Raw genomic sequence first — 26,909 nt, 5'->3', positions numbered from 1 at the left:
TTCAACGTTTGATAATATGTACGCCCTCAAGAGGTTATTATTGTCTCTGCGAAGTTGACTCAGTTGCCGATGCCGATAATCGCGAGCCGACGCCATCACACGTGCAAATTGTACAAGGTCCACACAAAAGAATTGAAGTTTTATAATTATGAATATGATTCACTATGATTCATGATCGAAGATCACTCATCTATAAACTCATATGTCTGCTCTACACTATGAAACAATTGAAGCGTCTTCTTCCCAGCTCTCAGCCTCTTACACTCAGATACCCCACATCTCAGCGGAAGATTTTCGCACCATGTACATACTACGCCGAGGGGTTGCGCTTAGCCGACGAGTGATGAAGGACACTGTATTCATCGAGCAATTGGCGGCGACTGCCATTGTGGGCAAGGATGCGTGGAATCGCGCCACCCCTCAACCTTTGGCTGTGTCAGTTCGGCTCAACACCGATTTCTCCCAGGCCAGTGCCTCAGACAACCTTGAGCACCTGCTTAATTACGCCGTGATTCTGAGAAACATCCACGAGTTCTTCACCCAAAACGCTCGCCGCAACTTTGGATCGCTTGCAGCGGTGGGATCAGCGGTTCTGGGGTTGCTTTTTGCCAATAATGAGCCCTATACGGCTCAAATAACTGTGCTGCTGCCCAAGCTGGAAATCAGGGCTGACAAGGTGTCCTGGACATGCACTTATAACAAAGACGGGAAGACAGATAGTGATATCCTTGAAATCAACCACTTGAGATTACTCACAGTCATTGGCGTATTCACGTTTGAACGATTACAACGACAAGTGGTTAATTTGGACCTCAAATTGACTGCCACGCCCGAGGTGAACATTCGCAAAGTCATTGATGACGTGGTTGACTATGTCGAGCAATCCAATTTCAAGACGGTGGAGGCGTTGGTATCTCGCGTAGGTCAAGTTATCCTTCAAAACCACGACCAGCACATTAGTACCGCTGATGTCAGCGTTACTAAACCTAACGCAATTAACTACACTGAAGGGGTGGGTGTGGCTTCAAAGATGATTGCCAAAGACTTCGAGGGCAAAGAGCCACTCGTGGTAACCCCAGAACAATTCTCATCATTTAATTTACCGGTCGCCCAAGCTGCTGCTCATTCTGAAGAAGGTTCCCTTCATACTGTGTACATTGCATTTGGTCTGAACGTTGGAAATCAAATGGCTCAGATTCGTCAGGCCCTCGATCTCCTTGATCAACACGGTGTGAATGTGAAGGTCACTTCACTGATGTACCTCTCAAAACCGATGTATTACAAAGATCAACCAAACTTTTACAACGGTGTGGTCAAAGCGGTAACGAAACAACTGCCGCAGGAACTATTGGCTACTCTCAAACTGATCGAATATGATCACATTGATAGAAAGAAAGATTTTGACAATGGACCGCGGTCAATAGATCTTGACATCATTCTTTATGATGACGCTTGCATTAACACTGAGAATTTAGTGGTACCTCACAAGCTCATGCTCGAGCGAACATTCGTGCTTGAACCATTATGTGAATTGATTCCTCCAAGTTTCGTGCACCCAGTAACTGCCGAGCCTATCCACGACCATCTTCATCAACTCCTCAACAGTCAAACTGACGAAGACCTTCAAGAGCTGACGAGACTACAACAACTTTTACCCATGCCCAGACTCAACGGCGATGAAAATCCGTTGAAGTTCGATCAAATTCATAATCTCCACCCAACCATGATAATGGGCATCCTCAACACTACTCCCGATTCGTTTTCTGATGGTGGTAAAAACTATGATCGTGACATGTCTGAAGTGGAAGCGAACGCTTTGAAATTGGTCGATGAAGGAGCTACCATTATCGATATCGGTGGAGTACTGACCAGACCGGGCTCGGTTGAACCGTCAGAGGAGGAAGAATTAAAACGGGTTGTGCCCTATGTTGAAATGATTCGTAACTCCACTCATCCTCGTCTTGCTAATGTCGTCATCAGCATTGATACTTATCGGGCCAAAGTCGCGGCGGCGGCATTAGAGGCCGGAGCTGACATTATCAATGACGTATCTATGGGTCTCTATGAACCTGAAATCTTTGATGTGGTTGCTACATACCATTGTCCATACATTATGAACCATACTCGCGGCACTCCCGCTACCATGTCCAAGTTGACTACCTACACTCCTAATACTGATGAGTCTATCAATGAGTTTTACGTTGACCCCAGTCAAACTGTGGTTCCAGCATTGCTGCCGCTGGCGGAAACATTAATTAACGGAGTGTCTCGTGAGCTAGCCCACCAAATTACGCAAGCCTTTGCTCGGGGCGTTCGCAAGTGGCAGATAATCTTGGACCCAGGTATTGGATTTGCGAAAAATAAGGACCAAAACCTTACATTATTGCGTCATGCAAGCTACTTCAAGCGCTACAGCAAGGAGTTTGAAGGAGATAAATACTTGTCCTTCAATGGCATGGCGCTTTTGATTGGTACGTCTCGCAAACGGTTTTTGGGAACCCTCATTGACGAACCAGTCGCTGCGCAAAGAGTTATCGCGACCACTGCTACTACCGTTGGGTGCATTGAACAAAATGTTGACATTTTGCGGGTTCATGACGTCAAGGAAAACAAGGAGGCAGCGGTGGTTGGTGATGCCATTTACCGAGGGTTGGTTGACTGAATGGTATTGTGTATTCTTCCACTGATATGGAAAGATATATATAGTGGAGTGTAAAAGCTTCGTATCTCATTAATGCATCCTTCTTCATCGTTTTTTCATAGCAAACTTTTTCTTCATCTTCGTACTGATTTGTCGGTTCCAAACTACGCCGCTCATCAAGCTGCGGTTGAATCCGTACACGTCGTGAATTTCTTCATCACCGATAAGCGTCTTTTGTTCCTCAGCACTCATATCAGACAAGAGTCCTTTCAGTTTGCGTTGGTTAATCTTTTCTCGTTGTTTCTTAACAAATTCACGACAGTTGTTGATTTCGTCTTGGGAAAGAGAGCCAAACCCATAACCGCCAATCTTCTTGAAGCAATTATCGATCAATTGATTAGGGTCAAGTATCAGCTTGGGATAACTTTGCATGAACTGGAACAACTCGATTTGCTCGATATTCTGCGACGAGGACCGAAACTGGTCTTGTTCGAGGCACATATTGCACACCGTGAGCGAGATTCTGAATAATGTCTTAGATCCTTCGTACCACAAAATGTCCCAAACTCGAAGTACCGTTTCAATCGGCATAATCCCCACAAACACCAGCATAAACCACAGTGATGTTACTAACGTCACTGGGGGAAGTCGAGAAAGAATCTTGTCTTCGCTCACTTGTTCTCCCTCCATGTTTTTACCCAACATTGTCCACATTCGAGGAATGTATTCCTTGATGCAAAGCATGAGAACCCCTTGGTCAGTGTGAACACCCTCTAAATTCGCCAGGTGCACTTTGGGGATGATGCGCTCGGTCAAAATCACCAACATCCAAAATGCACGTTCCTCATCCATAAATATCAATAAAAGCCCCGCCAAAAAGTTTAACAGTTGGCAGTAGCCGATTTGCGGTTGGTAGTGAGCAAAAGCCACAAGCACCCGTCTCAATGCCTTGATCATAGCGGTCTCGGGTCCAGGCAGATCGTTAGGGGACAGTGTCCCCAGCGAGAGACAATTCTCGTTGAAGTAGATATTATCTGGGAATGTCCGGTTAAGGTCACGTTCGATGACTTCGGTATCCTTATTTTGAATGCCCTGAGTGTCCTTGACAATCTTTTCGTAGACGCCAATGTGTTTGTTGAGCTTTTCATAACCGCCGGCGTAAAAAAACCAGGCATTCCCCCGCCATTCAGGAGGGATTCCTCGGCGAATGAGTTTCTTTACCTTATCGGACTTTGGGGGAAATCTCTGCGGGGGTTTATCATGATCGAACAGAAGACCGTTGTGTCGAAGTAGGTGTTCCCACTTCTGGCGACGCCGCATCATGTACTGGGCATATGTTTCGTACCAACTGTTGTACTCCTTAGCGGTGAACTTCAGCAAGTTGGATACTTTTTTGAATCCGTAGATGTCTACCGGCAGTTTCAACGTCTCTTTAAGCTGATTGGCATTATAGACGGGTTTGACGCACAGCTCGGGCATTAAGTCCACGGTTTCGTCCACTTTGACCTGGCTGAAGGCTTCGTCGTGACTTAAATGTTCGAAGTCGAGGTCATCTAGACCCTTCATGATGCTCTGGTCCAACGGGCTCATGTCATCCGCCGATAACTTGATATTGCTCAGTTGAGGGGTCGGGGTGCTCGTCGTCATACGATTGAACACTGGTGGGGTATTGGCCAGAGAGGTATCGGTGGTGTCAAACCGCGAGTGGATGCTAATCCCCGGAGTCAGGCGAAGCGTCTTCCCCAGCACCAGGCCGGTGGCCAGCCCCGGCGCCAGGGTCGATGCCGGCGTGTCGTCGCCAAACACCGACTTCAACGGCGTGAGCATCGTCAGGTACTGTTCCGGGTGTTGTCCAGCGAGCGGGTCCAACGACTCCTGGGTGGCTTCGAGCTCGACGGCGTCGTCCTCGGTGGCCAGGTGCACTTCGTCGCCAACATCGACAAACTCCAGGTTGTTTCGCAGCGGGAGCGAGGCGGCGTCGCCGGAATCTACCGTCGGTGGCGGTAGCGGGGCAGGCAGCATTGGTGGCAGCGGCGGGTGGCTGACGGCGGGCAGGTCTGGTTGGTACATATCTAGCACCAGCACGTTGCGCGAGTACAGCAGCTCGGTCCTGCGATGCGTGCGCAGACTTTGGGAGTCAGGGTGAAGCTGCCCCGGGTCCTCGTGGTCCATGGCGGGGTGTCGCGTGCTAGAGGAGCAAAGGGTAAATGTTGCCACCGTCGTGAAGCGAGGCAACGGTTGGTGTTGGCGATCGGGCACAAAAAAAGGGTGCTTATGTAAGGAGGCACAGGGTGCGGCCGGTGACGGTAGAGATTCTGGACCCGCACCTTAATCGAAAAAAAGCACACGACTAGCATAATCGCTGTGTTTATTTTCGAGATCAGGCACCGATTGGAGACGAATAGGCATGATAATTTTAATGGTTACTAATAATAGTGGTTGCTGGAAATTGCAGGGTTGGTCGTAAGGCATCGGTAGCGAACACCTTATGTCTAATTGTAGGTACTCTCCAGGAGAGACCCGCTGGAAATTTACTGTGTTCACTGAATATCACCTAATAGGGTAGGAGTCACATTCCGTACGATGAAACGGCTATCTGGCGGGCCGTCGAATATACCTACATTGGGATGGTGTGGCCACCGCCGGGCGCTCGTATCGGTATATCGTGCTTTGTCGATGAACTTTATTTAATTGGGTGCCGCACCTCGTTAACAGTACCTGGCATTGAGCATCTGAAGCTGGGTCAAGCATTCTTTTTTCCACACTCAAAATTTCGGTTGCGAGCCCTGGCATTTCCGATCGAGTATGCTCTGATGACGGGCACCCCTGTTGATGAAATTCGTCTGGACACGCGGCGCGCGCGCTCGCGAAAACCTTACCCCAAGACACCTATAACCTCTATAATTGACCACGGCCTGGTGGGGATGATGAGATACACCCTGGCGTACCACAAGGCCATTGCCACCGATAAGGGCGTGTTCAACGGGTCGCTGTTCCACATCCTGACCGACCTGCTCCACTGGATATGGCTGCACTCGCTCCTGATCACCGAGCACGGCCAATTGTTCTCTACCGACGAGAATGATAACCATTTCCTTTTGTTACACGCATTGCAGCTGTGTCACGTCCAGATTTACCCCCTGGGGGTAGGCCTGGGCGACCGCATAGTCCGCAAGAAGAACCTCGACCCTGCCCAAGACGACCCTCCGGTGATCTTCATCAAGACATTCGAAAATGAAAAGCTCTATATCCGCGTCACCTCCAAACGGAGCTTTGGTAACCTAATATCAGCTCTAGTGGTGTGGCTGTCGCTCAAACCTCAGGGCCTTGCTAAGAAATGGTATGCTGAGAATAAGGTGGCGCCGAAGCTGCTGACTCACGAAGTGTTGGTCTGCCGTTTCAAAGTGTATGGCCCCATTCCTCATAAGCTGAAGAACTTGAACATCGTTCCTGGGCCAAAAGCACCGGTGTACCAGCCGCGAAATGCTGATCATGCCCCGGCGACCCTCGACCAAACTAATTTGGCCCACGACGTCAACGAAGGTTGGTTTTACACCATGGGTGTGCTCAAATCCAACGGGAAACTCAACTTCATCTCCGAGTTGGACGGAACCCTTCTATACTCGCTTGATGTATGCCTGCTTCTCCTGCTGGAAATTCGCGAGGTGCATAATCTGATATTCGACTCATCAAATGTGCTCTTTATCGGCTACCTCAAAGAGTTACGATTCAACAATGTCATAAAAACCACCAATAACTTGACGTTAGATCAGTACTATCATCTGACCTTCCTTACACGTGATGGAAAGCCATTCCCTAATAATCAGCGCATATTCATTGAGTTTCCCCTTCACATTGACTTGGAAGATTGGTTTGTTGGACTTAACTACTTCAGCAAGCGTGAATATATTGGTCTGTTTCTGGCCAACACTGTCATCGAGTCGCCCCCTCCCGCAACGGACCCCGCAAGTGGTGAAACCAAGCCTAATAGCCACATTCCTCACTCACAGCTGATGCCGTCTTTTGCTCGTCTGGCTTCCAGCCGTAATCTACATGACGAATTGCAAACTAAACTCACCGAGTTTTCTCGTGACAACTTCAAAGTGAGCAAGCGCTTAACTTTGGACATTATTGAGGCTCGGCTAGAGCTGGCACTGAGTCTGGAAGGCAAGATTTATGCCGAAGTGCGCATGTGGGGTTTACCTTGGAGTCGAACAGCTGTGGTCAATCACACGCTGAACCCGTTTTGGAAGGAAGAGTTTAGCGCCGAACTTCCCATTCTGACACAAATGATTCACATTCTTATCAAAAAGTGTCTGTTCTCCGACCTGCAGTATTCTCAAGGCGATAAGGTTATTGGCACTGTGTACGTTACTCCTGATATTCTTGCCAATAAGCCGAACCTGCAACTGCTGACAATTGCCGTGGGTGGGGCTCAAGGAAATAATATCAAAGTTCAAGGCATCCTGGCGGGAGGGATGCTGCCTGGAAATGCTTTTGCTAATATCAATGCCGACATTGTGCGTCTACTGATTTATGATGCGCTGAATATTCCCATCGGTAAGCTTTTGATTCAGGTCAAGCTCAAAGAGTACCACATCTTACCTCCGGCAAACTTCAAGCCGTTGGAGAAGATGTTGCTAAGTGCACCCATGAAAGACATCATTGAGTATTGCAACAATAACGTTGCGTCGCTGGATTTTGAAGAAGTCTCTCTCATTTTGTTGGATGTCTTTCAACTGTTGGGCGTTGAGGAGAGTTGGTTCAAAGCATTGATGGAAGCTGAGTTAATTAACGTTGACAAAATCACCCGCAAGAATTACATAAGTGATCAGAGACGCCAGGAAAAGAAGACTGGCTTGGGCCCTCCTGCAAATGTCTCAAGTTCTAATAACGTATTCAACACGTTATTCCGGGGCCTGCTGATCTTTTCAAAATCGCTTGAGCGGTATAATTTGCGCATTGGTCAAGAATACCTTGAGAAAGTACTCTCTGACTTTTTCAATAAGATAGCCGATGAGCGTCTCAACTGCGAAGTGGACCCACGATATGTGCGTCTTCAGGCACGTCGCAGGCGCCGTCACCCTCACGCAAGCATTGATGTCTACGGCGACGAGCTGGACTCGGAGCTGGACTCTGATGCACTGGTTGATACCGAAGAGGAGGACAGGCGTGATGCAGAAGTAAAGCAAATGATTGAAGAAAACATGGCAAATTTGAATTCATATTGTGAGGAAATCTGGCAGAAGATTTATATGACACTGAATGATTTGCCTGAACAGATCAAGTTACAACTCAAGAATTTCCGTGTTAAAGTTGAGTTGGCATGTGACCCTGATGATAAAACGACAGCTCTTAATTGTTTACTGGCGTTTATCTTCTTGCGCTTCTTTTGTCCTGCCATTCTTAATCCGAAATTGTTTCATTTGACAAAAAATCACCAGACAGGGACGACCCAACGTACGCTCACACTTATCGCTAAAGTCTTGTTGAACTTGGCAAATCGGCAGCAGTTTTTGCCGCATAAGGAGCCCCATTTGGTGCCGCTCAATGCATTTTTGGAGAAAGAAACACCCCGTGTTTTTGAGTATTTCGACAAGATTACTGGGCGCAAGAATGATTTCAACAAGAAGATATTGGATTTGCTGCACGAAGTGAAGCGGTTCGACCTAGGATTGCAAGGGGACACTCTGAATGAATTGCCGACAACGCCCTATCTTATTGACAAATACTTGCGTTTGACTGAGTTGGTGCACTTATTGACGTTCAACTCAGGTCAACTTCTGGCTCTGGCTCTGCAGCAGCAGCTCGCGCTGCCGCTTACTACGGTGGGAAACGATGATCTTCACACGATAAGTTCCCTGGTAATTGCTCTGCCCAGTGCATATCCACGGTCGCTGGCGCTGGCGCTGTACCGGCTTCTGGGAAGCGAGGTACCTGGTGAGTTGCGCGTAGATGATGATGTATACCAGATTGGTCTGCTCGAGTTTGAAAAGCTGGAATTTTTGGACCTCGCAGGCGATGACGAAACCGAAGGGTTTATAAAGCTGTTGTGTCGAGCTGATGACAACATCTTTTCGTTCATTGCTCTGAACATCACTTTGAAAGATCTACAAAAGTCAAGCGCCAAGTTGATGAACAAGGTCCATGATCTTGAAACCTACTTAGAGAATGGGGAGTTTCCTGGAAATTATTTCGGTTATCATCATAACAACAAAGCGCTGCCATCGCTGCTTTGGGAGGCTTACACCAACGATGTTTTAAGCCGGTGCTACTTGGATACCAGTCGATGCTGTCTCGTTTTCCTTGATCAATATGTGCCAGTGCCTCCTCAATATAAACGGCTCGTTGATAACGCACTTATGCTGTTGAAACTTAAATTCCCTGAGGGCGATCCTGTGGCGATAGAAAGAGGAATCCCTAACTCCTTCTCTACTAATCTGTTAAGCAGTGTCAAGTCCACCAGCAGAAACCCGTTGAAAAAGTGGTTCCGTCGGAATCCTAACCCCATTTAGGATGTTACCATTTTAAATAAATCCGAAAAGCAAATAGATGCTACTAGAACATACACATAGTAGTTTCGATAATACAAGAAATGTGAGACAATCTAGACTCACATAGTTGCACCATGTGGCCGCATTTGCATCCGCAGTATTTCTTTTTGCTCACTGGCGAAAACCACCAACCCCACAATATTTGGACGAAGACAAAGGCGGTTCAAATGAGGGGAGAGGTTTTCGACGCGATGGCATAGTTCTATATGTACGAGCTGCCAGGTTGGTGTCTAGTGATGATGAACGATGACGTAGGCTCTTGTTAATGGCATTGATGCCATCGGCCGATAAGTTTAGGCCGTCGGAGCAATCCTTTTAGCTTGGGCCACGGGCCATGTCATTTTGTGGACTTCGTTGGCCCGGGTGAGACCTCCCTAAGACACCCATACACACACCCACGCGCACCACAATGTACAATTGCTGAATGGCGACAACGTGTCAGCAAAAGCGTGACTTTTTGTCAGCAACCACGCAATTGGATGCGAGAGCACTACTGCTGATAGCGACGTCGCTAAGAGTTAGTAACAAGAGAACCAATGGCTCCTACCACAGTTGCTAGGTTCCGCGATAGCCCGTAGTTCCTAATCGAACGGCCTCGTCTATTTCTTTTTTCTCAAAGCAGCGGGGCGCATTGGCACCCACGCCAACAGAAAAAATTCAAATATACCGCTGCTCGCTGATTGCTGACCATCACCATGACCAGTGTGAGTGAAGAAGAATTGTTGGCGTCGTACCCCCAAATTACTGCCCCGACTAAGCAGACGGGGTACACTCTGAACCTCACCGATGAGCAGAGAAAGGTCATGGAGCAAGTCCGGTTGATCTTGCTGGCCGAGGGGTACACGAAGAGACTAGACGACGCTCTGTTGTTGCGTTTCTGCCGGGCCCGGAAGTTCGACATTGAGAAGACCCTCGCCATGTTTAAAGAATGTGAAAAGTGGCGGAAAGACTTCGGCACCGATACCATTCTCACCGATTTCCACTACACCGAGAAGCCGTTGGTGGCGAAAATGTACCCCCAATACTACCACAAGACCGACAAGGACGGTCGTCCCGTTTACTACGAAGAATTGGGTAAGGTCGATTTGGTTGAGATGCTTAAATACACCACTCAGGACAGAATGTTGAGGAACTTGGTGTGGGAGTACGAATCGTTTACTCTTTACCGGTTGCCGGCGTGCTCGCGTAAAGCCGGTTACCTTGTGGAAACCTCGTGTACTATTTTGGACTTGAAGGGGATCTCGTTGACGCTGGCGTACAATGTTATTGGCTACGTTAAGGAGGCGCTGAAGATCGGTCAAGACTACTACCCCGAGAGAATGGGCAAATTTTACCTCATCAACGCCCCCTTTGGCTTCTCCACCGCATTCAAGTTGTTCAAGCCGTTCCTTGACCCCGTCACCGTGGCCAAGATCCACATCTTGGGCTCGCTGTATGCGAAGGAGTTGCTTAAGCAAATTCCCGCGGAAAACTTGCCGAAAAAGTTTGGCGGCAAGTCCGACTACAACGACCAGGAATTGGCCTTGAGCGACGTCGGTCCCTGGAGAGAAGAAAAGTACATTGGGCCCGAAGGTCCCGCCCCCAAGTCGTTCTAACGGTTGCATAATAGACGCGTACGTAGATAATTGTCAATACCCGAAGACATCCGACATTATACAAAAGTCCCCCTCAATCAATATAGATAGCCTCCCCGAACATCGGCATTGCCACCACGATGTCTGCCTGTTTGTCTGCCTATCTATAAAGGCGGTGGCGGACGACACGCAAATCACGCCAGTAACACCCCTCGATCACGCCGACAACGATTGTCTTAACTCCGCCGAAACCGGCACGGCACCCGCTGGTTGTCTCCGTGACGCAGCCGTACCGACATTATTTCAATTTTATCTTTCGCATCTCTCCACCCACCATCACGTTAGGCGATGCTTTTACTCTGGCTCCTTATCGGCTACGTGTGGGCCAAGACCCATACCTACAACTTCAACGTGCTGTGGGTGGATGCTGATCCCGATGGGCAGGGAACACGTCTCATGATCGGTGTCAACGGCCAGTTTCCCCCACCACCCATTCGCGTCAAACCCCGAGATCGGGTTATCATCGATGTCCACAACGGCTTGGGCAACAAGAATACCAGTTTACATTTCCATGGGTTGTTCATGCACGGTCAGAACTCGATGGATGGCCCCGAAATGGTGACTCAGTGCCCCATCGTCCCAGGGCAAAACTTTACCTATAACTTCACTGTCGATGACCAAACCGGTCTTTATTGGTACCACTCGCATCTGGGGTCCCAGTATGCCGATGGGCTTCGAGGGTTGTTCATTATTGAAGATGAGGACTACGGCTTTGATTTTGATGAAGAAATGGTGCTTCTGTTGTCGGAACACTACCCCAAGCTGAGTGGCGCCATTATGCAAGAATTTCTCAGTCGATACAACCCAACCGGGGCGGAACCGATCCCCCGTAACTCGTTGTTCAACGAAACTAAGAATGTCACCTGGCACGTGCAGCCAGACACCACGTATTTACTCAGAATCGTGAATATGGGGTTGTTCACGTCGCAGCATTTCGTCATCGAGGACCACCAACTTACCATCGTCGAGATCGACGGGGTTAAGGTGGAACCGTACACCGTGGACCTGTTGTACATCACGGTGGCCCAACGGTACCTGGTGTTGGTGACGACCAAAAAACTGACGAAGAAAAATTTCCGCATGTTGAATGTGATTGACATGCCGATGCTCGATGTGATCCCTCGAGATTTACAGATCATCAGCACTAACTACGTGGTCTATGACGATAAAGCGAGCCTTCCCGCGCCGGCGGTTAACACCAAAACCCTGTTTGACGAATACGTTGAGCGCTATCCGTACTTCGACGATTCGGTGTTGGTGACACGGTCCCGCAGAGAACTCCTCGGCGACCCTGATTACCGTATCAACTTGAATTTCACCATGGACCATTTAGGTGACGGCGTAGTGTACGCATTCTTCAATAATGAGACCTACGTTACGCCGAAGGTGCCGACGCTTTATTCGGTGGTATCGTCAGGGAAGTATGCCGGCGACTCGTTGGTGTACGGTACCAATACCAACACGTTTATCCTCCAAAAGGATGAAGTGGTGGAGATTGTCCTCAACAACATGGACCCCGGTAAACACCCGTTCCACATGCACGGCCACATCTTCCAACTCATTGCCCGTTCGGAAGAAGGCGAGGAAGACGACCCCATCATCTATGACCCCGAAAACAGTAACGTCACCTTCCCTGAGTACCCCATGATGCGCGACACTGTCGAAGTCCAGCCCAACGGGTACATGGTGTTGCGGTTCACCGCTGACAACCCCGGGGTATGGTTCTTCCATTGCCATGTCGACTGGCACTTGGAGCAAGGGTTAGCCATTACCCTCGTCGAGCTGCCGTTCGATATCCAACGCCAGGACATCCCCGGTGACCACTTCGCCGCTTGTGAAGCCGCCAACGTGCTGTACTACGGCAACGCCGCCAATCACAGTGGTGACACCAAGCAAGCCTGGCTCAACTTAGACGGGCAAAATTCACAAAAACCACCTCTCCCTGCTGGTTTCACTTTCAAAGGGTACGCGGCGTTTGCGGCTTGTGCTGCCGCCGCCATCTACGGGCTTATTCTGATCTATCAATACGGGATCGAGGACGTCACCACCGTCGAGACCGAGGAGATGGTAACTAAGCTCTACCAGTTGATCGACACTGACAGTAACGAGTAAACATAATAAACGTCGCGACGCATACATTGGCTGATTATCTTTTTCGCCGCACTTCCCCTGTTATCTCTGTGGGCTCATCGCTTGCATCTTCCCCGGCATAGTGACGATCGCGCGGCATCGGACATCGACTTCCTCAAATCGGGTAGCCGCTAGCGGGCGGATATAAATCGCCGTTTCCCCAGATTATCCTCAACAATAACCCACTACTCCACATTTTCTCATCACCAAATGACTAAGTACGTTGTTTTAGGTCTGGGGGTGATCGGCTACTACACCGTGTTCTCGCTCCTCGAGCGCCAGGTGCCTGGCTCCGACATCACCATCGTCGCCGAATTTTGGCCGGGCGATGAATACGTCGAGTACGCTCTGCCCTACGCTGGGGCCAACTTCTCGTGCATCACTGATGACGACGACAAGACGATGTTCTACGACCAATACACCTACGAAAACCTCGCCAAGATCCAGCAAAAGTTGGGCGGGGCCGAGGCGTCAGGATTGGACCGCTACATGCTGACTGAGTTCTGGGACCGGATGCCGTCGGAAAAGAAGAAAGCCGGCTACAGAACCTACTTGCAGAACTATGAAGAATTGACTGAACTTGCCCCCGGTACTGAGTACGGTATCAAGTTTTTGTCGTGGAACTTCAACACCGTCAAGTTTTTGAAGGCGTCGAAGGCGTACTTTGAAAAGCAAGGGGTGACCATGAAGCGGGCCAAGTTGTCTCACGTGTGCCAGGCATTTGGCGCCGACACCAAGGTGGTGTTCAACTGTACTGGGTTGGGCGCTAAGCACTTGGGTGGGGTCAATGACCTCGCCTGTTACCCGACTCGTGGTCAAATTTGCATCGTTAAGGCTCCTCATATCAAGGACAACACCATGAGATGGGGTGATGACTACTGCACCTACATTATCAAGCGTCCTTTCTCAAATGACCAATTGGTGTTGGGTGGGTTCATGCAAAAGGACTGGCACACCATGGCCACCTACCAGGACCAGACCGAAGACATCTGGAAGCGGACCACCACCTTGAACCCGAAGATTTTGTCGGCTAACCCTCACGGCACTTCGTTCGAAGACTTGGAAGTGGTGAGAGTGGTTCTGGGCTTGAGACCGTCGCGTCACGGTGGTGTTCGTATCGAAAAGGAACATGTGGAAAACGGCAAGTACGTTGTCCACAACTACGGCGCCTCGGGCTACGGTTACCAGGCCGGGCTTGGCATGGCCGTGGAGGGGGTCAACTTGGCGTTGGCTAAAGACTCTAAATTGTAAATCTAGTCGAAAATATTATTCATGTCTCATTAATTAAATTGTGGCAAGGCTTGCTTGCCGTTGACAAAAGTTATATGCTCAAGTCGTCATGACCTTCCGGAGTTATCAACCCATAGAATCATGATATGCAAAAATGTTCAGAACACTAAATTTTTTGGCAAGTCGGTGTGGTCAGTACCGACATTGCGGACATAGTACCGAACTTCGATTACCTGTTTCGGTTCAAAATGCATGAAAAAGGGATATTGGAACTAAAGCCTCGTCGAGGGGACCACCAGAAATACTACCAGCAAAATGGCCGTACCCACAAGGATATACACTATCACCCAAAAACTTCGCTTTACCAATAGTCGATACACGAATGGTTCGCGAATTTTTCGTAGCGGCAGTCCCAGTCGTCGCGTAAACAGCTCTGTGTACCCAAACCACGCCAATAACGGATCCACCAACACAATGGAAGTTACTAAAAAGTAAAATGCAATAAAGAAGGGCGCCACACACACCGCCCGGATGCTCCGACTGTAGTCCAAGAAAATTAACGTAAAGCCAATCCAGAACCCGGCGAACAAAAAGAAAAAGCCGAGCACCACGCGAATGAAGTTTGAGTGGTTGACGTTGCGGATGGCAGTGAAGTTAAGGAATTTAGGTAAGTGGTCAGATTCCATACGATTGAACACGTATTCCTTCACCTGTTTGAATACGTCAGGATCATCACGTCCCTCGACATTAATCGCTCGGATAATATCTTCATGCATGTTTTGCGGCAAGTTGAGATTCTTCTCTGAGTCCTCAACAAAATATTTGAGTAACAAATTATGACTCAGTTCTTTCAAGTTCTCACGAGTGATAAACAGACTGCGGGCGACAGAGTCGTTGGGGGAGTCGTGAATAAGCTTTTCAAGGAGCAGCGGGTTGATTGCCAGCAATCTTCTCGGGGGTGTAGGGAACTCCATGGTCTTATCCGGTGCCTGCGCCTGATTTAACGAGTGATCGTTATCTTCTAACAATTTCAGCTGCAGTGATAGCCGCTTTTGAGAGAACTCGTACGGAGCGATCGGCAGTGCCAACGGCAGTTGCAGTGAGCGGTTCAGTCCCGTCAGGTGATGCTTATTGTATTGGTGGATGACATCCTTGAGTTTTGGGTCCAAATTTTCAAGGGAAATGTCACCGCGAAGAAACTGTGAAAGACGGTTCGAATCGTTGTCTTCGAGGATATTATCGTTGATGATCAACTCGAGTAAAATCAGCGACAGCAACAGCTTGTGTTTCAGAGGCTCGGATAGAGGGATCAGGCCTCGCGATAGCCGCAGGTTACGCGGATTAGTACCGGTGTCGTCACCAGTCAGGTGGGTATGGTCGTTGTAAGCACTTTGACGAACAATCAGGTCGCGCAATCCTTGCACGTAATGTTTGCATAAATTCAAGTGTTGGATGAGGTCGATCCAAAAATCAATGTAGTCGACTTTGCCCTCAACATCCCGCATAAACAGATAAAAAGTGAAGAAGTCCACCGGCAGTTTAGTTTTGTTGGCCAAGATCTCCCCAAGGGTGGGGAGCCGGTTCAACAGCACTGACTGGTTGGTCTTATTCAAGTTGTTTAACTGTCCCTGGAAGTGTCGATTGGCATAGTCCTCGATATCTTTCTCCTCATCATACATGATTAGAGTGGGGACGACCCTGCCGTCGAAAGGGGTTCAGTTGAGTTGTGGTGGGTTCAAAAGGCGTTGAGGCAATCCCGGTCCACAAAATTTGGCGCAGATGGCGATTCACGTACGACGGAAATTGAGGTCGTCGTCTGTTTATGAGATCAAAAAAACTCAATGGCATTCCTGCACCTGGGCACTCCCATTCTCGAAACACAGCCAGCCCTCGACGCGCGCGGCTAATAAAACTGCCGGCTAATAAGGCCAGCGCGGGAGAGTCTGTCGTATAAATTGGTATTGTCGGTGCCCCTCGAGAGACAATGCTATATGATCTGCCGTTGGGTTGGGGAAAGGGTTATTGTAGTCGTAGGCTATGGATTAACGCAAATAGTCGGTGTATATTCGGAAACGACGGTGCAGCAATTGTTTTGTGATCGCGCGTCTCGTCTAACCGAAGATATATCCCCTGAGGCATTCGATCGATGATGAGGTGGAGGGCCACAGCAAAGTTGTCACGACAGCGTAGAGAAGACAACGAATGAACAAGTTCAAGACAAAGTAACTTGATAGTAGCTAATCATTATATTAGGTAAATTTATCGTGAAAATTTTCACATGAACTTTGATTTTATTCCTAAGACTTTGCCACGATGCAGCTGCAACGGCATATTAGCATCGATTTGACGACACCGATGAGTTAGCGGTGGGCGTCCCGTGTCTCAACACAGTCAAATCAAAAGCGGTAGAACAAGAGGCCCTGCACCTCTCGCAGTACCACTATCTAAATTGCATGCGGGATGAAGCCAGGCTAGCGTTGTCTGGATGGGGACACCTCTAGTAGAAAACTTTGTCGCTGAATTTTCTCGAGCTTGTTGCAGCATTTTGGAAGCGTTGATATCTACACTATGGACTGTGTTAGCGTTGGTGTTCGGTACTTGCTTTGCAGAAGTTTTCGGTACAAATTATTCGAAAGCATCGCTGAATTTTCTAATTTGATTTGAGTTGCGAAACTGTTTTTTTGACAGGAGTGTCGGTTAAGCATGCCACACTTAGCATAGGAAATTATATCTATAAATTGTGGAAGAACGCTACCCACGTAAAATTTCCATTAGGTAATCGGCGGAGTAGTATTAATAGTATTCGGAATAGGGGGTGTAGGGGCGCCGAACCCGAGCTTTGGCTTGGCTTGCTTTTCCTTGTTTGTGCTGCGGATGGCGATGGAGCCGTACAGAAAACGGTTCTGCCGATGGCTCAACCACATAGAGGGGGGGTAAAAAAAGAGGGGCACTCAGGGGGTAAGCCACCGACGACGGCGGCAAAACTCCCATAGTGAAATTGTCGTCGTATCCCCTGTGGTCACGGCACAAAATTCCCAGTGTCTGTCTGGTCCTTGTCACCATTTCCTACCACCCCTTATGAGCATGCGGCTCCGAAGCCGAGCACACGGCACTTTGGCAACGTGGCTATACTGTAAAAATTCATTTAAACGTGGTTATGCCAAGTTCTCCGTATATAGTCCAGATACGTTGCCCCCGTCACCGGTGATGATTAGCTCCCGTGAATAAGGAATCGCCGACAGTATCGTCGCATCGAGGCTTCCGACGTACCTTATTAGCCAAAATACAGGACGGGGTGTGGATGGTGGTAAGACCGAGAGATTAAGCTACGGTGATTAGCTGTGTTGCGCCGGGCATGATACCCCGTTAGCCACTGTGGCGTCCTCCTCATCTTGTCCGTCGGAGGGGGTGATGAAAAAGTTTCATGTGTGATCTACTGAATTTGTGGAAGTTACGGGGAAAGGGGAATTTCACGAATTTTGTATTGGAGGAGGTTGAAAAATTAAATGGGGTTAAAATTTATCCACCAGACCGGCTGAGGGAAAGGGGTTTAACAAGAAATGAAGTATGCATGATTGTCTTCGCCGCAAAATACTCACGGCATCTCCTGTTTCACCGTCGGCGACGCTTTGGCCCCGATGGTTCCCTTACACTCGCCGACCTCGATGTGGCGCACCAACCACTGGTGGTTGCTTTCAAAGTGTTCGAAGCAGCCGGCGCAGCGGCCGCCAACCTCGTTGCGCTCCGTCAGCTTCGTCCCTGGTGGGTAGATGAAGTGGAGCGCTTTTAAGTGGGTCTTGTATGTGTCGCGACGGGAGAAGCCGCCGGTGGGGTGGCACTTGGTGCCAAGGTTGCCTTCTTCTTCGTAAAAAGGGCACACAAACGCCTTCAGCGAGTTGTGTTTCTTTAAGTGGCGGGTCAAGTACCCTTTCACTTTAAACGAAGCATCGCAGTAAAGACAGTCGAAACTCGTCTTTTGCCGGGCGGCTTTGCGGCAGTGGCCCTCGGGCGACAGTCCCATCAGCAGCACCAGCGAGTGGCGACGTTCTTCATCGCTCATCTTGCGTTTGCGCGCCGATTTCGCCATTTGGCCCGCCATCGGCACCGTCATCGGCACCGAGGGCATCGCTGCCGGCACCGCCGCGGGGGCGGCGTCGAAGTAGTCCATCACCGGCGGCACCTCCAGCATCAGCAACAGCGAGTGGCGCGTGATGGGGCCAAATTCGTCGTCCAAGGGGGCGGCGCTGGAGTCGGTGCTCACCACCAGCTGGGGCGACGACTTTTGCGGGTAGAAATCGTTGAAATACGTCTGAGGGTGCAACCCAATCATGTTGAGCTTAAAGTGGCTGAAATTCAGCACGTCGACGTGGGCCGGCGGCTTGCTGGCGCCGAAGTCGAACTCGGGGAGCTCGTACAGCGATGTCGTTTGTTTATCAAGATCAAAATTGAGGTCGCCAAACTCGACATTTTGCACGGCGAACTCGCTGAAGAACTCGATCTGGTCGGAATTACCCAAAAGCTCGAGGTCATCGGCGGCGCAGAGGGTGGGGAAGAGTTTGGCCGAGTTGGCAATGGCGTCGATCGTCAGGATCGCGGGGAAAAGGCGCGGCCGCCAGAGCATCGACACCACGGCGGAAAACACCCCTTGGTCCTCGGAGGTGGAAGCGTGTAATCCCAACAAGAACATTGGTTGTTGTAGCAATCAGTAGTTGGAGAATTTAAAGGAAAAGGCAAGCGTTCATAAACTGGATGTGGAGAAGGGTTGACACGGTTTTGGTTTTTTCGACGGTGACAGACAGGATAGATCAAACCCAGAGACGTAGGATTTTTGATAATTTTAAAGGTTGCCAATTATTTTCGTACGGCACCAAAACTTTAATGTACAGCTTATGTAATCAACGGCAAAAAAAAAAAGTTGTTATGGCGGGAGATAAGCCGGGAAAAGTGCCCGTGATAAAGACGAAACCGTCGACATCGTCGAAGATATGACCCGAGATGTGCATTATCATGGGCGTCGTTTTTTTGCCAGGGATAAGCGAGACGGAGTCAAACGAGACCAGCCTTCGGAAAGTTTGTCGGTATTCCGACTCATTGCAACCTGCAAATTATCCGATGCAATGTCCGCTACTCCACCTTCATGTCACGACGACATTGCCTTTGGCGTGCATAGAGGCTTAAAAAAAACTGCTAAGTGTGGCATAACCCCCCACGCGGGGGGCGAGTCAAAAGCTAGGGAAACAATGGTGCGTGGAAGAATGCGCTTACCCAAGAGTGTGGCGACCTTCCGCCTGAGGAGAAGTGCCTCAATCCACCACTGGGCAAGTTGCACAGAACCCACCACACCGAAATTTTCGCCAGCAAACAGCGATTTCCCCGCTCCCCCCCCTCGGCGAACAAATATAGCCCTATGCGCGGGGTCGGAAATACCTACCAGGGGTGCGAAGAGCTGCGGTAGTGGTTAAGTTCGCTGGTCACGAACAACGAGGTGCTAAATTAATAAAGGAAAAAAGCGGGGCATAGAGCCTTCGCTGCGTCATCTGAGACAACTACTCACTCTGGGGTAGCTGATTCCCAGCGGCGGCAGGCTCGTCGTCGTCAGTGACTCGGAATTTGATTGCCGACAGCGTCGACATGTAGCGAATTGTCAGGCGTAAGGGTCCAGTTATCGCGCCCGCCCGGGTGATTAGCGACGCCTATCAGCCACCACGGCAACCCGACGGCGAGCCCGAGTCGGTCCGACCACCCGAAACGACATCTGCCACGCAAGCCATATCTAGCGAACGCCAGTAAGCCTCGGTTCGTGATGGGCCCTCGCGGCGAATTTCACTAAGGTCAGGGCGCTGTCAAACGAAGAGGCTTAGGGACTCGGACTTTAGCCTCAATCGGTAAGCCACAATCGGTGGGGGGAGACATAGTTACCCCATATTAGTCTATGGTCCACCTCATAATCGTGCCGCGCCTATCGCCAGCAAGCAGGCCCCCCTGGTGACCTCCTGCTTGGTGGCTGGCGACGCAAGCGGCTTGCTCCCCAGCCAGGGTTATCTCGGAAGAGATAACGTGCAAATCGGGAGTAATGGTGTGAGAGATACGGTTGTGTGATACCGCGTGATTGGGTCTTTTGCGGAGAGTTGTTTTGTGTCAATGTCTAACCGATCAAAATTTAATGTAACATTCTTTTGCACCAAATCTACTCGTCGGCTAAATTGCTCGGGTACACTTGCTGATTAGGGTAGCACTGGCGTCGCGCGATCTCGAGGTCAAGTAACCCCGAGAATCCGCCCCAACGAAAAAAACTTCGCACGAACGAATTTTTGAATTGGAAAAGAAAAAAAAAAATGCTGGTGTGAGTGGCGAGAGGTTTTTAATTTTCGCGCGCGTGGTGGTCAACGAAAAACTTTCACCACCCTCCTCGCCAGCCACCTCAGCTTGTACCCATGTCTACCGCTCTTGATAAGTCCCTCGACGAGATTATTGCCAACGGCAGAGGCCCCCGCCGCGCTAAGGGCAACAAGGCGAAGAAGCAAGCTGGGAAGCTCAGAGGTTCTGGTACCACCAAGACTGCGGGGATCTCCAAAAAGCAGCAACAACAGATTTCCAAGAAGGCGGTCGCTCAGCTCTCGCAAAAGGCCGCCTCTTATGACGCTTCCTACGCGACCAAGGTAATTGTCACCGGGTTGCCTAAGGACTTGACCAAGCACATGATTCAGGTATGTTTTTAAAACCCCTTGTGAAGCAGCGAGGAAAGATGTCAAAATCCCGAGAAGTGTCATGGTGATAAGCTGGTCTTATATCGCCTCTACGTGGTTCCTTAGCCCCGTGGGTACCTTTTTTTTTTCTATTTGTTTCGGGCTAAGGAAACCTACTAGCACTTTCAGCAAAACTTAGCCCTGGTGGCTTCGTTATATTGTTTCCCACACTTTGGAGTGTTTGTATGGTATGACCCATTGGTTTGGGGGAATCGTCAATTTCTCAGTGCAAAAGGGAAGCCGGTGATTACGAGTTGGATCTGTCTGTTGATCAGAGTTGACACTCAACACCGTTATCAAAACCCCATTACCGGCTGACTGGTTCAGCTCGATACCATAAACCGAAGGACGCTGACAATCTAATTTTCTCGCTGTAATATTCTTTTCTTAACCGATGCTAACATTTAGGAATTTTTCGACTCGCAAGTTGGCGGTGTCAAGCAAATTTTGATGACTTTCAACGAAAAGGGCAAGTTCGTTGGTAACGCCACCATCCACTTCCACAAGAACAAGCAAGCTGTGCTTGCCGTGGAAAAGTACAACAACGCTCCCATCGACGGTGGCTCGTCTAAGCTTAAGCTTGAATTGGTGATTGACCCCAGCATGCGCCCTCTTGCCACCCGTATCGCTGCCAACGCCCCTCAACCCACCGCGGCTGAAGTTCAAGCTAAGGCCCAAACGAAGAAGTTGAAGAACTTGAGAAAGAAGGCCCAAAAGAAGAAGAAGACTAAGGCCGCCCCTGCCACCGCCGAAGAATTGGACAAGGACATGGACGCTTACATGGCCGAATCCAACTAACTAGCCGTGGGTATCCAAGCCACCGCTGAGGAAAAGCAACCGCTATTGCGCTCGGCGTGGTTCTAGTGTATAGGTTATGATGATGAAGATTATACGAATTTGTCGGTAACAAGGTGAGTGTAGAAAATAGTTTGGTAACCGTTTCGTATACCTATATGTTTCTAATGTATCGTCGGCGATATAAATAGTGCGACATAACCCCGTGTGCGACTCGACGAGGAACACAATTGCTACAACAGTTAGCGTGGTACTAAACGGATCAATTTTGTGTAATTGACTAGTAATTGTAGCTTATGGCCCTTACCATCTTCTTTATCCATTGATCAGTGAAATTCAGCGTGAAGAGGGTGACAATTCGCCCACGCTTTGGCTTTTGTGGGCTTTTCTGCGACGTGTCGCGTTCGGGTAATCACATGATGACGAGGCTGAATTTGTAGCGTATTTTTCTTAGACGGGAACGGAGTTTTGTTCAAGGGTTGGCGGTATGCTGAACATTGAATACATCTTGACGGCAGAGTTCCATGTCGATAAGGGTCCGTCCCTTATACACCAGTACCCCCAGGTGCTTCCGGGGCTGGACAAGTTGCCATTTTTGCCGGAGCTTATGTTGCCGGACCAAATTCACAAACGGGAAGAAGACTTTACTTTATTTCTTCTCTACCGAAATGTCGCCACCGGAGAGTTCCAATACCTATACCAAAAGACGTGTGAGCCGGACCCGTACTTCTTGTACACCATTGTCATCAACCAAAAGGACTCGCTGTTCAAGCGGGGGCTGAGTATCAAGTCGTTGCTGATTGTCACCAAATTGCTGTACTTCAAGAACTTTAAGCCGTTATTGCTTATCTGTCTCGATAAGTATTTTGCCAATAATGATACCCTTGTGCTTAAAGAGCTTTACAAGCTGATTAACAAGAAGAACTTTGCCATCTCCTCCAACTCTCATCTTAGTTCGATGCTGATGGTAAAAAAGCTTTTGATCACGCTGATTTTGGATTTGCCAATCAACGACAAGATCTATTACGATGAACAGTTCCGCAATCGGTTATTGGGTATCACTCAAGAAAACGTGTTGAACCTGGACTTGTTCATCCGTAAAGACTTGCTGTTCAACTCGATTGTTGAATTCAACAACATGAATATCCCAATCAAGATTCCCATGATTCAGTTGCCCGATACCATTGGTGATTACCTCAACCCTACCGATCTCAACTTTCGGCCTAATTTGATCAATATTTTGCAGGCAAAGCTTGGTCTGACCTACTTGCACGACGAGTTGACTATCTACGGGTTGCTGACGCCCCCCATCATCATTTTGATCAATGCTCTTTTGACTGGTAAACGAGTGATGCTCATGTCGTACGAAAACTCTCTGGGGTTCATTATCGACCACATTCTTTTGATTTTGAAAATCATCACCGGAGGCGGTATTCTTTCAGGGACGTTCCGTTACAATTTGTTCCCCATAGTCGATGTGTCGAAGATTGACTTGTTGGAACAATGTGACCATTACCTTGCCGGGACAATTAATCCATTCTTCAAAAACAACGATAAATTATGGGATGTTTTGTACGACTTGGACGCTAACGAGTTTCATATTTCTTCGCAGAATGCATCGCCGGAGCTGGAGTTCAGAAACCTGATTATCTCCGAGGATGCTAAGTTTTTGTCCAATTTACAGATGTCGCTTTTTACCTACAATGACGATTTGACAACAATCCAGCTCATCTTCCGAAGGCACATCAACGAAATTGTTCGAATTTTGCTCAGTTCGAAGAACTTTTCAAGTCTGATGCTGCCCCAGCATAAGAACTTGACGCTTCTTTTGGACGGTATTGGTTACTATTGGCACAGTGACACGAACAAGTTACTCGAAGTGCTGTGTTACCAACTAGTGCTGAAAAAATTCCAGGATTTGTTGTACGATGAGGTGTTGCTGTACAATTTGTTGTTGCCCAATTTGGCTAACGAACTCAATCTTATGATCGATTTGCAATACCACTTGCAAAGCTTGAACAACGCAGCTCTGCTGGCGCCTCTGAAGGTGAACGAACGCAGTATTTGGTTCAACATTTTGCAGTATTTAATCCTGGGCAAGCTGTTGGAGGTATTCCTATTAATCACGTACTTGATCCCTCCCAGTTCCCTGACACTGTTACAACTGCTGCAGATTCATGGGGGCAACTTGACGATTTTCGATAAGAACAAAGGTATCGAGTTGCTCCTTATCAACTTGTTCAACAAAGACGATCAGATCAAAAACAATATCATGTTGATCTTGCAGGAGCTTCAAGACAACTTCCTTTGCGGTTGGTGCCTCAACAACTTTATCCGGTCGAATGTGATCTACGAGATTGCCTTTGCCGATCTCGTTGAGAATGACTTGGCGGGTCCGATGCTCGCCACGCTGGCGGCGTCGTAATATAATGAGTTATACGAGTGTAATTTTAATCTATGTACAATTAGTCATCACTTGTCGTTGTCGTCGCCGTTGCCGAGCACTTTGGATTGGATAATCGCCCACATCAGGAACCGATCACCCTGTCGGCGGGTGGAGTACAGGTTACCGGCACCTTCGTATTTCGACGGCCGAAGGTCCAGTTCGTAGTCCAAGTTCTGGTTGTGGGCCGGGAACCCGGGGCGGGGCACGACAATGCCGAAATCATCATCATCCCGGTCCACCACCGCATCCAGCTCTTCCCGATGGCGCCGTTCTTTCAGGAGAGCGATGTGCTTCTTCCCCACGAGGAAGAGGGCGATGGCTACCCCAGAGAAGATCCCAAGTTTCTTGAAAAGCCCCTGTCTGGTCTCCATATTTGTGTTGGTGGGAGTGCTTTTACGGCCTTTGAAAATCGCACCACTAAATTTGATTCTTGCTGTAGGTAAGACTTTCGAGCCCCCATCGTAACAAATTTGTTTTTCTTATTTGTAAGAGTAGTGTGCACTTTAGGGAGCGCGCTCCCAAGGCTGAGAGATTCTCACAATATCCCTGAGGATTCAATACTCTAAAGATTTTAGCAAAATATCAGGTAAGTACAATCATGATATCAACCTTACGTGATCGATAAAACACACACTTGTCAATACCGATTGGGGGCTATCACAAATTTGGACGGCTCGAAACCGTTACGGTTGACCCCGGTATCGTTGACTAAGGGATAATTACTGACACGCGTCGCGTTATCGGCATGTGATTATGGACACCTGTCAAGTACCAAATAAACAGCTCCCTGGTGAGGCTTTCATCATGCAGCCACGTCATCTCACTCCCCTCCTCTCACCTAGCCTACACACAACCACCATGGCCGCCACCCAAAGCTTACTCCCACCCTTCTCCCCCGTCTATAGGAGAGTGATTCCGACCCGGCGCCGATAGCCTCACGCCGAGGGTGACTCGCAGTCGCACTCGGGAGAAAAATTCCCCACACTACATCCACGGTTAATATCCCGTATATAAGCACTCCACCCCCCGCGATTCGCCACACGCTACCATGTCTGACTCCGAAGAGCTCGCCCACGCCATCGCCGGAGCCGGCGGCGGCGCGTTGTCGATGATTGTCACCTACCCGTTGGTGACGTTGTCGACGATCGCCCAAACGAAAAAGAAGGACAAGAACGCGAAGCCGCTGATCAGCCCCGCGACGTCGAACAAGATCGTCGCCGCCATCCAGAACCTGGGCACCTTCCAGGCGCTCAAGGAGATCATCCAGACCAAAGGGGTGCTGGGGCTTTACGCCGGGTTGGAGCTGGCTCTCTACGGGATCACCTTGACCAACTTTATCTACTACTACTTCTACGAGTTCGTCCTGAAGCTCTTGCTTAAGCGGCGCCCCGGCGCCCGCGGGTTGACGACGTTGGAGTCGATCCTTACTGGCGCCATCGCCGGCGCCATCACCTGTGTCGGCTCCAACCCGTTCTGGGTGACCAACACGCGGATGATGACGCAGAAGAAGAAGGACGGGTCGCTGAACTCGACGTGGAAGACGTTTGTCGACATCATCAAGAACGACGGCGTCGGCACCCTCTTCGCGGGGGTGTTGCCGGCGTTGGTGTTGGTGATCAACCCCATCATCCAGTACACCATCTTCGAGCAGATCAAGAACTTCATCATCACCAACAACGGCGCCAAAGCGTTCACCGCCAAGAAGGCGTTCCTCATTGGCGCCTTCGGCAAGTTGGTGGCGACAGCGTTGACCTACCCTTACATCACGTTGAAGCTGAGATTGCACGTCGCCAAGAAGGACAGCGGCGACCAGAAGTTGCTGATGGCGCAGCAGTTGAAGAAGATCGTCCACGACGAAGGCGTCGGCGGGTTGTACGGCGGCATGGGAGTGAAGCTTCTCCAGCTGATCACGACGGCGGCGTTCTTGTTCTACTTCAAGGAAGAGTTGTTGCTGGGGTCGGTGCAATTGGTGAACATTTTGCGGGCGTTTAAGGCGAGAAAGACGCTCAAGTAACGTCTGCTTCCGCCCACGTATTTTGTAGGTACTTATTAACTATTCAAATTTATCGGATTAGGTTGCCCTCGTGTGTGTGCTTTATATCGTAAGTGTTCACTATACGGGTAGGCACGGTGGCCCCGCCTGTTACACTTTGCTAGTGCTCAGGTAGTTGCGTTATCTAATGCAAGGGACTTGCGTTATGTCGGTAGGTTCGGTGAGGCAGGCAGGCGGGGTGGTCACTGAGTCCGGTTCCCCTCCTCGCCTGTGACTCCCGTCGTAAACGCACCGCCGCACATATCAAACGGTTTCGGAAAAAACATTTTTTAAAGCAAGAAAAAGGTATCGGACCGCCTTCGGCAGGCGCGAACCCCAAGGGGCGCTAACGGCGCTCACCCCCCCGTAGATTCAGGCGAATGGGCGCCCTGCCCCCGCGTCGCGTCCCCCCTCGCCCCCGCCTCTGATTCATAGCCATCGCCTAAATTGTCGGCTGCATTGGGTATAGGGGACGTGACCGTGACCCGGTTGCTGTCGCCCACCCGTCGCTGACGCCGTCGCCGGACCCTCCATGCACATGGGCCTCCCCCGGCGCCTGCTTCTTCTTCCCTCTGGGGTAAACTCCCTGATCGCATCACTAGCGGCGCATGTGATAGCGGCGCGGTTACCCCGACAGTCAGGCACCAAATCATGGGGTGTCCGACGGGCGCCGCCCAACAGTGTTGCTTTGCGGGCTTTGA

At 49.5% G+C, this 26,909-nt stretch overlaps 12 protein-coding genes across 12 annotated transcripts; 8 read left to right on the top strand and 4 right to left on the bottom strand. All coding sequences in view use genetic code 12, as the record gives it.

Annotated features, from left to right (window-relative positions):
* Positions 1-301: 301 nt before the first annotated feature.
* On the top strand, positions 302-2,662 carry FOL1 (trifunctional dihydropteroate synthetase/dihydrohydroxymethylpterin pyrophosphokinase/dihydroneopterin aldolase; the record flags this gene model as incomplete). The annotated part of the gene is made up of 1 exon (XM_034157747.1): positions 302-2,662. The coding sequence occupies one exon, from the start codon at positions 302-304 to the stop codon at positions 2,660-2,662; it is 2,361 nt and encodes a 786-aa protein (XP_034010234.1).
* Positions 2,663-2,746: 84 nt separating this feature from the next.
* On the bottom strand, positions 2,747-4,711 carry DIURU_004829 (Rab GTPase-activating protein; the record flags this gene model as incomplete). Its single annotated transcript, XM_034157745.1, has 1 exon — positions 2,747-4,711. One exon carries the CDS (start codon positions 4,709-4,711, stop codon positions 2,747-2,749), a length of 1,965 nt encoding a protein of 654 aa, XP_034010233.1.
* Positions 4,712-5,565: 854 nt separating this feature from the next.
* BUD2 (Bud2p) lies at positions 5,566-9,156 on the top strand (the record flags this gene model as incomplete). The annotated part of the gene is made up of 1 exon (XM_034157744.1): positions 5,566-9,156. One exon carries the CDS (start codon positions 5,566-5,568, stop codon positions 9,154-9,156), a length of 3,591 nt encoding a protein of 1,196 aa, XP_034010232.1.
* Positions 9,157-9,890: 734 nt separating this feature from the next.
* Positions 9,891-10,790, top strand: SEC14 (phosphatidylinositol/phosphatidylcholine transfer protein; the record flags this gene model as incomplete). The annotated part of the gene is made up of 1 exon (XM_034157743.1): positions 9,891-10,790. The coding sequence occupies one exon, from the start codon at positions 9,891-9,893 to the stop codon at positions 10,788-10,790; it is 900 nt and encodes a 299-aa protein (XP_034010231.1).
* Positions 10,791-11,117: 327 nt separating this feature from the next.
* Positions 11,118-12,941, top strand: FET33 (putative oxidoreductase; the record flags this gene model as incomplete). Its single annotated transcript, XM_034157742.1, has 1 exon — positions 11,118-12,941. One exon carries the CDS (start codon positions 11,118-11,120, stop codon positions 12,939-12,941), a length of 1,824 nt encoding a protein of 607 aa, XP_034010230.1.
* A 228-nt stretch (positions 12,942-13,169) lies between these two features.
* IFG3 (Ifg3p) lies at positions 13,170-14,210 on the top strand (the record flags this gene model as incomplete). The annotated part of the gene is made up of 1 exon (XM_034157741.1): positions 13,170-14,210. One exon carries the CDS (start codon positions 13,170-13,172, stop codon positions 14,208-14,210), a length of 1,041 nt encoding a protein of 346 aa, XP_034010229.1.
* A 251-nt stretch (positions 14,211-14,461) lies between these two features.
* On the bottom strand, positions 14,462-15,868 carry RAX1 (Rax1p; the record flags this gene model as incomplete). Its single annotated transcript, XM_034157740.1, has 1 exon — positions 14,462-15,868. One exon carries the CDS (start codon positions 15,866-15,868, stop codon positions 14,462-14,464), a length of 1,407 nt encoding a protein of 468 aa, XP_034010228.1.
* A 1,916-nt stretch (positions 15,869-17,784) lies between these two features.
* On the bottom strand, positions 17,785-18,876 carry STP1 (Stp1p; the record flags this gene model as incomplete). The annotated part of the gene is made up of 1 exon (XM_034157739.1): positions 17,785-18,876. The coding sequence occupies one exon, from the start codon at positions 18,874-18,876 to the stop codon at positions 17,785-17,787; it is 1,092 nt and encodes a 363-aa protein (XP_034010227.1).
* Positions 18,877-20,623: 1,747 nt separating this feature from the next.
* DIURU_004822 (RNA-binding protein) lies at positions 20,624-21,733 on the top strand (the record flags this gene model as incomplete). Its single annotated transcript, XM_034157738.1, has 2 exons — positions 20,624-20,896; positions 21,344-21,733. 2 exons carry the CDS (start codon positions 20,624-20,626, stop codon positions 21,731-21,733), a joined length of 663 nt encoding a protein of 220 aa, XP_034010226.1.
* Positions 21,734-22,217: 484 nt separating this feature from the next.
* Positions 22,218-24,155, top strand: MEA1 (Mea1p; the record flags this gene model as incomplete). Its single annotated transcript, XM_034157737.1, has 1 exon — positions 22,218-24,155. One exon carries the CDS (start codon positions 22,218-22,220, stop codon positions 24,153-24,155), a length of 1,938 nt encoding a protein of 645 aa, XP_034010225.1.
* A 47-nt stretch (positions 24,156-24,202) lies between these two features.
* DIURU_004820 (uncharacterized protein) lies at positions 24,203-24,547 on the bottom strand (the record flags this gene model as incomplete). Its single annotated transcript, XM_034157736.1, has 1 exon — positions 24,203-24,547. The coding sequence occupies one exon, from the start codon at positions 24,545-24,547 to the stop codon at positions 24,203-24,205; it is 345 nt and encodes a 114-aa protein (XP_034010224.1).
* A 677-nt stretch (positions 24,548-25,224) lies between these two features.
* DIURU_004819 (uncharacterized protein) lies at positions 25,225-26,190 on the top strand (the record flags this gene model as incomplete). Its single annotated transcript, XM_034157734.1, has 1 exon — positions 25,225-26,190. One exon carries the CDS (start codon positions 25,225-25,227, stop codon positions 26,188-26,190), a length of 966 nt encoding a protein of 321 aa, XP_034010223.1.
* Positions 26,191-26,909: the final 719 nt, after the last annotated feature.

Source organism: Diutina rugosa (genome assembly GCF_008704595.1).
Source record: "Diutina rugosa strain CBS 613 chromosome Unknown scaffold2_size729309, whole genome shotgun sequence".
Classification (NCBI taxonomy): Eukaryota; Fungi; Ascomycota; class Pichiomycetes; order Serinales; family Debaryomycetaceae; genus Diutina; species Diutina rugosa.
Note: the sequence above shows the minus strand (reverse complement) of the source record. Positions and strands in the feature narration are given on the sequence as shown.